At 43.8% G+C, this 14,709-nt stretch overlaps 1 protein-coding gene across 8 annotated transcripts in view; it reads left to right on the top strand.

Annotated features, from left to right (window-relative positions):
* The window catches only part of FHIT (fragile histidine triad diadenosine triphosphatase), a 1,070,670-nt gene that overhangs the window by 927,692 nt on the left and 128,269 nt on the right, over positions 1-14,709 (top strand). For all 8 annotated transcript variants that reach the window (XM_081184398.1, XM_081184395.1, XM_081184391.1 and 5 more), the window contains one exon: positions 7,957-8,025. In XM_081184398.1, the coding sequence (XP_081040524.1) occupies positions 7,957-8,025 (69 nt within the window). The remainder of the gene's footprint in view (positions 1-7,956; positions 8,026-14,709) is intronic.

Raw genomic sequence — 14,709 nt, 5'->3', positions numbered from 1 at the left:
CAAGGCCAGTCAACGTTTGCTACTGAACTTCCATAGGGTGCTGTGAAAGCCCTTAGGGCTGAGGAGTGAGGCACAAATGCTTTAAATAAATAAATGCAGGTACCTGAGCTGTATTAACTCTCACCACCTACAGACCCATAGAAATGAGGCATCTTTTATACAAGCTACCTCTTTGATGCAGGTCACTGGTAGAGCCCATGTTTTGTTTGTACCAGATTCCATCCTAGTTTCAATACAGTGGTACCTTGGGTTAAGAACTTAATTCGTTCTGGAGGTCCGTTCTTAACCTGAAACTGTTCTTAACCTGAGGTACCACTTTAGCTAATGGGGCTTCCTGCTGCCACTGCGCTGCCACCGCACGATTTCTGTTCTCATCCTGAAGCAAAGTTCTTAACCTGAGGTACTATTTCTGGGTTAGCAGAGTCTGTAACCTGAAGCGTCTGTAACTCGAGGTACCACTGTATGTGGCAACTCTAGATAAATGATCTCAGGTTGCAAGCCTGGGCGAACTCTGTGCAGCTTGTCTTGAATAACATATATGGGCTGCATTTCTTTAGCTTTCTCTATAAGCTATGTTGTTTTACCACAGTGCATATTATAGCTTTTGGCAGAAGGCGAACTGCTGTGGAATGGAAACAGTGCTGCATGTGACAAATGCAGGATAGAGTGGGGAAAATGATGCCTTCTTACACCCCTACCCAAGGCAGTGTGGTGTAGTGGTTAGAGTGTTGGACTAAGACCTGGGAGGCCAGTCAGAAAGACCTTTTCTGCCTCGAATGAGCTACCCCTCGGACCAGACACCTCCTTCCCACTTCTCAAATGGGAGAAAGAGATCCTGTGGCAACAGTTTGGAACAGAGAGATCTTTAAGAGGACAGCAATCTAACATTTGATTGTTTTATCGTGGCACTATATAAAAAGGTAAAGGTACCCCTGACCATTAGGTCCAGTCGTAACCGATTCTGGGATTGCGGTGCTCATCTCGCTTTATTGGCCGAGGGAGCCGGCATACAGCTTCCGGGTCAGGTGGCCAGCATGACTAAGCCGCTTCTGGCGAACCAGAGCAGCCCACGGCAATGCCGTTTACCTTCCCGCCGAAGCGGTACCTATTTATCTACTTGTACTTTGATGTGCTTTTGAACTGCTAGGTGAGCAGGAGCAGGGACCGAGCAACGGGAGCTCACCCCATCGCAGGGATTCGAACCGCCGACCTTCTGATCAGCAAGTCCTAGGCTCTGTGGTTTAACCCATAGCAATCAAAGTGGGATATTGTGAGATGCATGAGCATTACATGTTATTTGCTTCTGTGTCAGTCATCGGCTGGGAGCCCCCTCCCCCCCCCCCGAGTTCCTGGAGAAAGACCCTTGAATGAAAACCTATAAAAGCAGAGCAAAATTTAGCTGGAGAGACTGGCAATTGCTTCCTCTTTGGGCAAGGCTGTCATGCATTGAATTGGGGGTGTGTGATTATGCGCCTTTCCACAAATAGACCTTGCTGGATGGGAAAGAATTGGAACATGGATAAAGTCCCCTCCTTAATAGGTTTGCCAAATGGGGAGGCAAATTATAAAGTGGCAGTAGAAAGTTTGCCTTTCCCAGATGTTTGTCTCTGCGTGGCACCCATAGCTCCACTCTGCTGCTTTCGCCCTGAGTTTCCTCCTGAAAGCAAAAGAAAAAAGGGAACCACTTGAGATGTAATTGCCTCTCGCTGTGTCCGCTTGGTTCTATTACACAAACAGTAGGGAGAATTCGGCTTATTATATACGTTCTGTTCATAACCTTAAAAAGCAAGGAACAAACAAAAGCAAACCCCAGGATCCCTGCAATCAAATACCTGCTGTTTATAGTGATGGAGGGTACACTGATTCAAAAACAGATGGGGCAGGGGAATATCGCACCGAACCCCATTAGTGGTTTGAAAAGAATAGATGGATTTTGTTACACCGCATTGCATTCTATAAAAGCCTAATATGAATAGTAAAGGTGAGCAAACCATGGAAATGTCCTCGCAGGTTCTTAGTGGTCCATATGCCAAGGTAAATGTTTTGCCATATAAGCAGTAAAAATTGGCAGAATGTTTTCATTTCTCGTTTTAGTGCCACCCACGGGGAGACATCTTGAGCCAACAAAATGTTATTATTACCTGCTGCATAAATTAGTATATTCCATGCCTCTTATCTCCATAAGGTTAAGCCTAAGGCTTTTTGCAGTGTTTTTGTTGATGGCTGTATATGCTGGATCAGGCATTGTGTGTGTACGTGTGCATGTGTGCACAAGCATGCTTTTTTTAAATACACATGTGCACACGGAACATTCCCCAGATGTGGAGTTGAAATACAATTACTGCAAAGAGAAAATATGATTCTTCTTGCATAAATTAGGCAAGTTAAATAAATATCTGCTAAATTTATTCTGGAGATTCTATTTTGTCTAATTTATTCTGTTCTTTAGGTGAAAGGTCAAAACACTATACAGGGCACTATTTGTGTGGGTGGGTTTGGGGGGGAGCTTAATTCAAATTTCAATACAAATACAGGTTTATACTTATATTAAAAGACGACAGGAAGATTTTTATAAAGAGCATTTTATGGTTTAGCACAGCAGCTTGTAACATTCTGAATGCTGAACAAAAAATTTCAAGGATCGTTTAGATGAACTCGAATTGAAACCTATGATATATAAATTTTATGTATGTATGTATGTATGTATGTATGTAAGTACAGTGATACCTCGGGTTACATACGCTTCAGGTTACATACGCTTCAGGTTACAGACTCCGCTAACCCAGAAATAGTGCTTCAGGTTAAGAACTTCGCTTCAGGATGAGAACAGAAATCGTGCTCCGGCAGCGCGGCGGCAGCAGGAGGCTCCATTAGCTAAAGTGGTGCTTCAGGTTAAGAACAGTTTCAGGTTAAGTACGGACCTCCGAAACGAATTAAGTACCGAGGCACCACTGTAAGTAAGTAAATAAATAAAATTGTCAGCTGAATGTGAAGAGAGGAACATGAACTGGAATTAGCTCCTCTCTTTTTTTAGAGAAGTTGAACTTTCTCAGTTTTCAGAGTTTATACCATCAGAATAGTTGGTGGCAGATGTGTCAGACACTCCAAGCAATGTTGCATGTTTCCTTGTGAGGAATATGGATTTGAAAGCAGGATTCACTACAGCTTCATGTGCTAGAGAGGAAGGTCCATTGAGGTCCACTCAACTTACCCACCACAATACAGGGAGGAAATAGGGCTTATCTCTAGTTTGTCTAAAAATGGAGCAGGGAAGGGGGTCAGGTGCAAACTACGGAGAATGCGAGTACATAGGAGCCGTATCCAACAAAGTCATTTTGTTAGCGCACAGACTTCTGCCTGCACAACAGGGCTTCCTCTCCTTCTTCTCTCCCTGTTCACCACCTGTGCCATCTCAAATTGGTCCTGGGGAATTCCCTCAAACCCACCCCCACCCCGGGTTGCAGGGAAAGTTAAAGTCCCATTGTGCAGGTAGAGTCCATTGTGCTAACATGCCGACTTCATTGAGTACAACTTTCAGGTTGAAGGCTAGATGCCAAACATCTGAGAGAGGAATATGCAATCTGTGATGATGAGGTATGAGTAAATCCATATGGCCATATTGCTATGTGAGTGGAAACACATCCTCAGAAATTGCCCAGGATCTCGAGTTCAACAGTTGACAGTGTTGAACGTGGCATCAAATTTAAAATGGCCGACAAGATGATCTTGGAAAGTTACCTCGGGCCAAGGAATGCGAAATGGAGCTCAAATTTCCTCTTGGGAGTTTCACATGTGACTAACGTTGCGTTCCTGTGTGCAGTTAAGCTACTTGAATCCCTTTGGCTTCAACATCATGGCTGCCACTTAAACACTGTGCAGTGTGGCAGCCTAACTACCAGTAAAAATGCACCATTTTGCTATGAACAGGGCAAATTGCAGACTGAGCCTTGTGGCTCTCCATGTGTCACTGAACCACAGCTTCCATTATCCTTGGCCATTTGCCATGCTAACAGAGGCTTATGGGAGTTATAGTTCAAGGACATCCGAAGAGCACCACAAGTTAGCCACTGAAGGTTCCCTTGGAAATTTCCAGTTCTGCCGGCACTTTTACACCATCTTTGTATCGTCTATTTTTCTTCAAGAAACCCTTAATTTCCTAGTAAGTGTGTAGATGAGGGCCCAGTGGTACCAAAGAGTGTTTTTAAGCTTGCGTTGTGGTTTTGAGCAATATATCATCAGGGCAATGATGCTGGGATGATGTATTGCACTAATACCTCATAAGAGCACTATCGCGCTCGTGATATATTAGTATAATACACTATCAGAACACTATCTCTGATGTATTACTCAAAAGAACCATTTTTAACCGAAAAGGAAGGAGAGGAGAGCTTCTTAGCTCCCACCAGAAACTATGGACAGCAACAATAAAGGGAAGAAATAATAAATTGTTGGATCCTCGGCCTGTAAGGTATCTCGAAAGAGCCAGGAGAGTTGTTTAGAGCACTCAGCGCTATTCTAGCTTTAAATTCCTACTGATGAAGTGGACTATAGTCACCCAAAACTTATGAAATAATGAATTTGTTAGTCTTAGAGATGGCACAAGACTATTTATTTAATTACACGTACTGTATTTCAGTTCTCTTTATTTCGTCCTATTTATGAATCACTTCCTGTAAGAGACCAGGGAGCAATCTATTGATTTTGTATGCCACCTTTCAACTGAATATCAAGGGGAGGTTTGCAACATAAAAATACAAAATGAAAACACAAAATACATAACAACACAAAAACAAACCAACACCCCCCTCCCAAAAACCCACATATTTTAAAGGCCATAAAATGTAAATCTTCACAAGGCCTGCTAACAGAGACAGGTTTTTGAAGAGACATTTATGGGGAGAACATTCAATGAGCTGCTCCAGAAAAGGCCAGTTCTTGTGTTGCCATCCTCCAGACTGTTAGTTTCTGTTTCCTCACTGAGCAGCTGCTGCAAGTCACAGGACTGTGTTTACATTCCAGAGTCCAGATACTGTTGGATTCTCACGGGAAAGGGAGACGGGATATGACGTTACTGGTTTCCTCTTTCCTTTGTTCTTTCCTTTGTTTAGTTGCTCTCTGTTTCTCATAGAGAGGAGATGTATATTTCTTTGCTCTCTGCATAGCTTAGTAATAAAGTATAGCAATGTAGCCTATACCTATCTCATCCTTCCGCTGTGGTGTTGTTTTAATGCTCTGCTGGGCTCAAAGGAAGATGAGCCATATCAGCTCGGACGACCGGAGCTGAAATTCAATACAGACCTCTCATGGAGGAGGGCCTCAGAGAATGATCTCAGGGTCCAAATAGATTCATATGAATAGAGCTGGTACTTGAGGTATTGTGGTCCTGAACCTTTTAAGGCTTTATAGGTCAAAACCAGCACTTTGAATTGGGCCCAGAAACTAATTAGCAGCCAGTGCAGTTGGCACAGAATTGGTGTAATATGTTCACCGTCTTGCCTCATTGAGTAACCTGGCTGCTCAATGCTGCTAAATTCTGCTGCTGAAGTCTCCAGACCATCTTCAGAGGTTGCCTCACTTATTACACATAGCAGTCATCTAACCTAGAGGTTACCAGAGCACAGATGGCAAAAGTTAGGTTATCCGTCTCCAGATAGGGGGACAGCTGGGCCACCAGCCAAAGCTGACAGGAGGCACTCGGCACCACTGAAGCCACTTGAGCCTCAAGCAACAGCAAAGGAACAAGAAGTACCTCCAGGCTATGCAACCCCATCAAGAGCAGTCAACCTCCCATCCATCCTATCTAGAGAGCCATCCACAAACAGTACCTCAGTCTTATCATCATTGAGCCTCAGTTTCTTGGCTCTCATCCAGTCCATTACCAAGGCAAGACAACGTTCCAGCACATCCACTGCCTCACTTGCAGATGTAAAGGAGAAGCAGAGCTATGTGTCACCAACATATTGCTGACAACATACTCCAAACCTATGGATAACCCCACTCTGCAGTTTCATAAAACAATTTTGTATATAAAAACTCACTCACCTCAATATTCTCCCCACTGCCTCAGACATCTGTCTTGCAGCAAATTTTTCAGGAGTTTCACGCACACATGCACAGATGCACTTCTTCCAAATGTGCAGGAAGACCAGAATGGTCACCCCTACTGAATTTCAGATGTTGAGGGAAAATAGATGAAGCCTTCATCTCCCTACTTATGAATTCCCAGAGATTTTGGCTGGCTGCTATTGGAAGCTGTGCCGAATGAGGTAGATTGTTGCTTATTTCAGCTTTTAAAGGTAAAGGTAAAGGTACCCCTGCCCGAACGGGCCAGTCTTGACAGACTCTAGGGTTGTGCGCTCATCTCACTCTATAGGCCGGGAGCCAGCGCTGTCCGCAGACACTTCCGGGTCACGTGGCCAGCGTGACAAGCTGCATCTGGTGAGCCAGCGCAGCACACGGAACGCCGTTTACCTTCCCACTGGTAAGCGGTACCTATTTATCTACTTGCACCCGGGGTGCTTTCGAACTGCTAGCTTGGCAGGCGCTGGGACCGAACGGCGGGAGCGCACCCCGCCGCGGGGATTCGAACTGCCGACCATGCGATTGGCAAGTCCTAGGCACTGAGGTTTTACCCACAGCGCCACCCGTGTCCCTATTTCAGCTTTTACCCTCCAGCAATTTTGGACTGCATGCTGGCTGAGCGCTGATGGGAATTGTAGTCTTCACCAGCTGAAGCGCACCAGGTTTGGAAGGGCCCATCTATTCTTAAGTTCTTAGAGCACTTGGGCAAAAAAAATGAGAGGCACAAATACAAGATGGGGGACACCTGGCTTGAGAACAGTACATGTAAAAAGGGTCTAGGAGTCTTGGTTGACCACAAACTTGACATGAGCCAACAGTGTGACGCGGCAGCTAAAAAAGCCAATGCAATTCTGGGCTGCATCAATAGGAGTATAGCATCTAGATCAAGGGAAGTGATAGTGCCACTGTATTCTGCTCTGGTCAGACCTCACCTGGAGTATTGTGTCCAATTCTGGGCACCACAGTTCAAGAAGGACACTGACAAACTGGAACGTGTCCAGAGGAGGGCAACAAAATGGTCAAAGGCCTGGAAACGATGCCTTATGAGGAACGGCTAAGGGAGCTGGGCATGTTTAGCCTGGAGAAGAGGAGGTTAAGGGGTGATATGATAGCCATGTTCAAATATATAAAAGGATGTCACATAGAGGAGGGAGAAAGGTTGTTTTCTGCTGCTCCAGAGAAGCGGACACGGAGCAATGGATGCAAACTACAAGAAAGAAGATTCCACCTAAACATTAGGAAGAACTTCCTGACAGTAAGAGCTGTTCGACAGTGGAATTTGCTGCCAAGGAGTGTGGTGGAGTCTCCTACTTTGGAGGTCTTTAAGCAGAGGCTTGACAACCATATGTCAGGAGTGCTCTGATGGTGTTTCCTGCTTGGCAGGGGGTTGGACTCGATGGCCCTTGCGGTCTCTTCCAACTCTATGATTCTATGATTCTATGATTCTAAGCTCTAGTCCACCCTGTATTATATATGCTGTCCTCCTTCCTTAAATATGTTTGTAGACATCCAGGTTGAGAAATGGGTTACACTTGTCACTCTCAAAGACTTGACAGTTAGTTGTGTGATATCTTGTCATTTCAAATAGATGTGAAAGTTAGATTGACATATCCTAATAATTCCACAGAGCTTCTCAACTTTCTCACATGTACTGTGGAGTTTCTCTCTCCTTTCTGATCCTTCTCTTTTCTCCCCCCCAAGGACTTCTTGCAAGGAGTTAAAGAACAGGTTCACTGCTTTCTACAGAAAAAAAACCTGAATGCCATGGGAGTCACTGTTTAATAAAGGAATCACAGTGAATATATCTGTCTGTTTCGACCAGAAGCTGATGATCAACATTCATTTGTGTGTTTGATTTTGTGTCAATTTTTGCAGCATGTCCATGTTCATGTACTTCCAAGGAAGGCTGGAGACTTCAGCAGAAATGATGACATCTATCATGAGGTATGTCTAAGCTTAAATATTTGAATATTACCATTTGAATATTAAAGTGGTTGTTTTGACCTTAACTGAATGTGAAAGGTTCCTACCAGTGCAATTTTTGAATGTACCATATTTTCATTACAAAACATAGAGGAGGTTGAGCTATTGATTTTCAAAGGTGTCTGGTTGCAACCTAGTGGCCTACATGTTGAAATGGATACTTGTTGCTAAGTATGAAGCACAAAGGGAATGCAATGTTGATCCGTTGTGTTGAAATTTTTTTGGGGTGTGTGTGTGAAAAAGAGGGGATTTTCATAAAGCTGTTTCCTGAAAACTCTCCAACCTGTACATTTTAAATCCTAGTTTGCTCCACCCCCCGTGTTTTGTTGTGCGGCGTGAGACTGTGGTGGAATCAGTCTTCATTTTTTCCTAAATGTGATTTTCCCTATCGTGCAGTTAATCTGATTTGGCTATGAGTAAGAGGGTCAGATGGGCTTTGCACTTTAAGTCCTAGGAACAATTGTCCCTGCATAATCATTTCACACTTTGGTGACTCTGGATCTAAAATTAGGGATGACCATCTGTAGATAACTGAACTGTAGTCATGGTCTACGGTGCAACTTTTCACTCACAAGATTTCATACGAACTGTGCCCCATTGCTAATCCATGCACATTCTGGAAAGGCAAAAGATGGCTGCTGACCTTACTCTTTCCTTAAGAGAGGACCTTCAACCGACCCATACACCCACACATGTGCCATGGCTGACCTTATATCTCAAATGTTTCCTACCTATGAAGTTTCTCCTGTTTGGCAATTACTCCTTTATTATAAAGCCAGCTACCCACGAAGGATTCACATTGCATATCAGAATGCCTAGCTGAGTATCTGAACAAATAAATGTTTCTTCCAAGGATATTGAAACGGATCAATCCTGGTCTACACAAACTATCGGGAGCAACGCAAACACCATGACGGTTTTGCGGTCAGAATGGATCACAGCATTAAAGAAGGCCAAGTACAAACCCAAGGCCGAATGTCATTACTATTGCTGAGCTTTCTCGCATTATACATGGAAGAAAAGCTCATCTCTTTCCAAGTATGAATTATTCAGTGTAAAACTTTTAAACCGGCAATGGTATTCAGCATGCGACGTCCTCCTCTTCCCTTCTGACATTCAGAGACACAGCAAGAAAATCACTTAGGGAAAGATATTTTGACTTAGCGATCTCATTCAGTGCATTATGCTAAATCATTTTGGCAGCACAGGAATACCTATTAGGAATCATTTTCAATTTTGGGGGGATGGAGGAAGTGGCTGGCCATGAGACTTAGCAGCTTTCCGGCTTCGATTTCAGTCAAGCTGAACTGGTGAACAGAAGCGCATTCATAAGCTGATTTCCAAACACTCCGAAAATTTCAGCTGCCGGTAACTTAGCTTGCTTGAGCTTTGACTGTCACACATCGCTACCTCTTAAGCCGACCCGCCTTTGGAAGCAGCAAAGACTGGGGGAGGGAAACAGGAATGCAGATTCTTTCTTTTCAGCCTCCCCCAATGGATTCTGAATACCTGAACAGTTTCTAGTTACCACTGAATCTTGGCTTTCATAATGTTACGGCTTTGTAAAAAAATACAGAGATTTGTAGACTATCAATACTAAGACTACTGAACCTTCACTGAAGACATGCAAATATGCCCACAAGCTGTTTCTTAAATCGCTTGGAGCGAAGAAAGGATGGTATCACTTTGGGAAGACTTCTTTAAGACATAGTCAATACTTTTGTTATTGTTGACGATGTTAAACAAAGAGGGATATACGAATATAACGAGCCCATTTTAAGTCACCATGCATTGTTTTCATATGGTGTTCCATAAACTTACTCGAGTGAGATCTTTGTTGAACTTCTACAGCGGACCTTGCATCTGGGCTCTCTTGTTAGTTTCTCTCTGAAAAGGATATCACATCTTTTTAATTTTTTTTAAGAAAGAAACTCGACTCCACATTTCATATCATTCTGAACAGAAGGATATATCCAATTGTGTGTCTTTCCTCATGAAAGGCTCTTTCCTCTAGTCAAGGCTTCTGTGAAGAAAAGGGAGAAGAAGGTGATTTTTGTGATTCCCCCCTTTCTCCAACAGCCTGGACTTTGCAATTTTTCAAGAGGCTGTGAACACACTATACCTTTCAAGCACATTTGAAATGAATTCTTTCCCTCAAAGAATTCCGGGCACTTTACCCCTCACAGAGTTACAAATCCCAGTAACTCTTAACAAACTGCAGTAACCAGAATTATTTGAGGGAAACGAGGCGCTTCAAATGTGCTTTATAAGTCTAGTGTATACACAACCACAGCATTCCAAAGTGTCTCCCAACCTCCTGGGGCAGACTTTGATCAAGGAGTGCAGAGCAAAGGGAGAATCACATAAAAATTGGCTTCCTTCCTCCTGGAAACTTCCACTGGATTAAAGAGCCTTCCTTGGGCAGAGGGAAACCAGTTGGATACAACCCAGAGATCTTATATAAAGTTTGAGTTAAAAAAGAGAGAGAAACAAAGTTTAGAAACCTATTTCTATGGGAAGGCATGCATACATAAATTTAAAAGAAAGCTAGATGCTTGCGGGATCCAAATAAATCTGTTCCACAATGATGTAAGCTGTTCCCACCTTAATCCAGAATTCTGTGTGGTAGTTACATCCAGGGTCATGTGCAAATGGGCCTCTTGGAAGTCTCCACTGTATTTGTGAGCAAAGAAATAGGCGGAGGATGGGGGGGACTATTTCACTGAATTCCTCCCAACAGTTTCTCAGCGATAGGATTCCTTGTTGGTAGGGGCAGTAGCAGTTTCTTTCTTAAGTTGACGCTGTTGTTGCTGCATATGTGAGAATCAGAGACTGTGCGGGCAGCCTGGCTGCCATTTTGCATTCTTCACAGCATCCTGGGCTGAGTATCATTCCAGGACAGCAGAGGACAGAGGAGATGGGTTATGTGGGGTGGAGTGGAGGTGTTTGCTGCAGATAAATGGTGGAGAGTATCTGGAGAAAATCCTGTCCTTTTTTTTTTTTTTTTTTACCAAGGAGGGTGAAGAAAGGAAAGAAAAATCTCAGACATGTTCTCAGCAAACCACAGCAACCCACGTCTCCAGAGGAATTCTGGCTCAGCTCTACATCTTTCACTTTAGGGAACTCGCCTGCTTGCTTTAGCTTTATCATCTCAATTGTGTCAAACAATTTCCATGAGAATCCTGTTTCTGCCTGAGTGTGATTCATTTCCATGTTATTATCATTTCTATTCATTAATAGTACTTCCATTCATATGCTTAAAAACAACAACCCAACAGCTGATTTTTGTAGTTTTGGATCCTGTGCTCTGGGGAGCGTTCCTGAAACACATATTTCCCGTTACTGCAGTTGACTCAGGTCATCTTAGGGTTACTGTATAAGTGCTATAAGTGGAAGTTGTTCCTCTCCAATGCCTGTGGATTCTCCCAGCGAATCTGAAGAATTTTTCACCTGATTGTGCAGCCGTGCTTCCTTTCTGAGGCTATTGCTGCCTAGAAGCCCTCTGTAAATCTCTCTCTTCTTCCATTCTTCGCCATGCCTCATTTTTTAAAATATATTTTTTTAAAAAACCAGGGCATAGCTATACATATTCATCCGACGGCCCCTTCCACAGCTCGTGTGCACATGAAAGGAAGCAGAAACCTTATATTTTCAGACGGAGGTGTTCGGTGCAGAAAAGGGTTCAAAAGCTCATCTGCTTCTCTGAGCTGTATCCAAATTATGTGTGCTGCCTGAATCTGAAAATGGAATCAGCTGGAAATGTGCCTTTTTGATGAGATGCTTTGTGAGCTCTTGCAGGCCTAAGCTGTAAATACGGTGAGATGATCCTTTCGCACAGTATTTTGCCACTGCCTGAATTGGTAATGTATTGGGAACTTCATATCCTGGTACTTTCGAATATATTGGTGTCATAACAGTATCCGGTATTTTAATGCACTTTGGAGATGGATTCTACTTTCGGAGAGAGCGCCCATCAGCTTCTCAGTGGGCCATGAGCATCATCTTGCTGTGCTGTGGCAGCAGGATCTGTGAGAAGCCTTACTGGAAGCATAGCAGTAATGTGCCTTCTGCCATGCTCCTTATTTGCACCCAGCTGCCATCATTCTGCACAGGCATGTGCAACATTCTTTATATTCATCTATTGAAATCTTTGTAACCTGTGTGAGATCATCTTAGCAAAGGCTACAATAACAAAAGAAGCCCGGAACACCTAAAGTTGTAAAACATAACAATCCATAATAGACATTGTTCAGCATCCAATCTTAAATACCCAGCACCAGGAAACAGAAAATCGTCTACTTATGAGCAAAGCTCAACATGTCCCAGATTCCTGTGTGAACAACCAGGGTTCAACTGGGTGCCATTCAGCTTAAATGTTGAGCACTAGCAAACAGCACAAAGATATCACATGCTTGTGAACTGCCGTCAACATGGCACAAATGCCAGAGCAAGAAGCCAAGTTTTAAGTTGATGCTGAAAAATAGCCAATCTCGGTGCCCCAGAGCAGAAGGTGTTCCATAACCATTGTTTGGACAGGCTGAATTTCAGGGGTAGAGCATCTGCTTTAGAAATGCAGAAGGTCCCCGATTTAAACCCTTGCATCTTCAGGTGTGGCTGGGAGTCAGGGCTTTTTATCAGCAGGGACTCTCCAGAGCTCAGTTCCTGCACCTCTCGAGTGGGCGCCATTGTCGTTATAAGAGAACGAGGGAGGCATTCATGGTGAGTTCCAGCACTTCTTTTTCTTGAAAAATAGCACCACTGGGAGAAACCCCACTCTGAAAACCTGGAGAACCTCTTCCAGTCCGTGTAGACAATACTGAACTAAATTGATCAATTGTATGACTTGGTATTAGGCAGTTTCCTAACCAGGACAGGCTCTCCCCCATGTCTCCACCTAATACACATCACCCTGAACACAGAGGAAAAATCCCACCACCAGCAGCTATCGTATCCTAATTTTCAAGTAGGAAGCTTTCATATACCGTATTTTTTGCTCTATAAGACTCACTTTTTCCCTCCTAAAAAGTAAGGGGAAATGTGTGTGCGTCTTATGGAGCGAATGCAGGCTGCGCAGCTATCCCAGAAGCCAGAACAGCAAGAGGGATTGCTGCTTTCACTGAGATCCTTCTTGCTGTTCTGGCTTCTGAGATTCAGAATATTTTTTTCTTGTTTTCCTCCACCAAAAACTAGGTGCGTCTTGTGGTCTGGTGCGTCTTATAGAGCGAAAAATATGGTATTTCAGGAGAAGGACTGAGGATATTTCTGAAGAGTCAGTGATATCAAATGATATTGGTTACAGAACAAAATAAAAAAAATTCCTTCCAGTAGCACCTTAGAGACCAACTAAGTTTCTTATTGGTATTGGTTACAGAGGCAGTTTGGGGTTCCTTGGGTTTATCTGTCCTCCCCACTCCATCTTCTATGGAGGTCTCTGTAGGCCAGGCTTCCTTAGAGGCCTCTTCCAGAGACAGAAACAAATGAGGGTCTCCATGAGTCTCAGGATTTCCCAGGATGACATCAATGCCGTCACCAAATCTGCTTCCTGGACCATGACGCACCACCTCTATTAAGTGGGCAGGCCATTGCTAACACCGAGTGTTCAGCAGACAGTGCTGATTGCTTGAAGATACTGTGTAAAAAAAAGAGAGAGGCCTATTTGAAGGTGGCCTTTGAGGGAGAAGAGCCATTCCCTTCAGATAGCGTGCTCTCTTCCTCCCCCATTTCCAGAGCAAAGGAGATAAAGGAGACTTCAGAGAACAGATAATCCACGAATCCCTTTCTTTTAGTAAAGCTTGGACTAGTGACTGTACAAAAGGCCAATGGATTAAATAATTGGGGAACTCAGACCTCGCCGCCATTAGTAATAGCTGCTGGAGCTGAGAGGGTGAGATAATTGTAAGAGAGCAGCTATAAAGGACCCGATCACAGGAAATTAAAATGAATCAGCTATATAAGTCACAGCTGTTTCTAAATTGCCAGTGATTCCCCCCACCCGCAAAAAAGAAAAAAAGACTCCCTGCCTATTATTTTTCTGTTAAACTAATTATTTTGTATTGATTTTCTTCTGAGGGGAAAAATTGCCAAACATGACCCAGAGTACAGTATGCTACGCTTCGGTGTCCTGTAACTTTGCAAATGTGAAGCTGCCGCTGTGGGCTGGGAAATGGGAAATGGCAAGGACTTCTGAGGCTCATGTGACATTTGCTGCAGGAGGAAGCTGCCTTATACTGAACCCATCTAAGCTCAGTATTATCTACACTGACTGGCAGCATCTCTCCCAGATTCGAGGCAGGTTTCTATTGTCAGTAATACACAGATAAAATCAGCAAATATTTAAAAAGAGGGTGGGCAGGGGGAGTGGACAGGGGCTGCCTGGTTGGAGTCAGCCAGACTCTGACGGGGGGAGGAGGAAAGAGAAGGGGAGTCAGGAGCGAGGGGGAGACGGGGGAGACGGTGGAAAGCGGGGGAATAAAAGGGGCAGGAGAGGAGGACAAGAAGGTGGTTGAACCTAGAGCAGAAAATCCCAGAAGCACCTCTCAGGTAAAAAATCAAAACCAAACCATAATTAGGGAAGCTTTTAATGTTTAACAGATTACTGTATTTTAATACTTTGTTGGAAGCCCCAGCCAGATGAGCGGGGTATAA

This window comes from Podarcis bocagei (genome assembly GCF_964188305.1).
Source record: "Podarcis bocagei genome assembly, chromosome: 2".
In the NCBI taxonomy this organism is placed as follows: Eukaryota; Metazoa; Chordata; class Lepidosauria; order Squamata; family Lacertidae; genus Podarcis; species Podarcis bocagei.
This window is presented reverse-complemented; position numbering and strand designations above follow the sequence as displayed.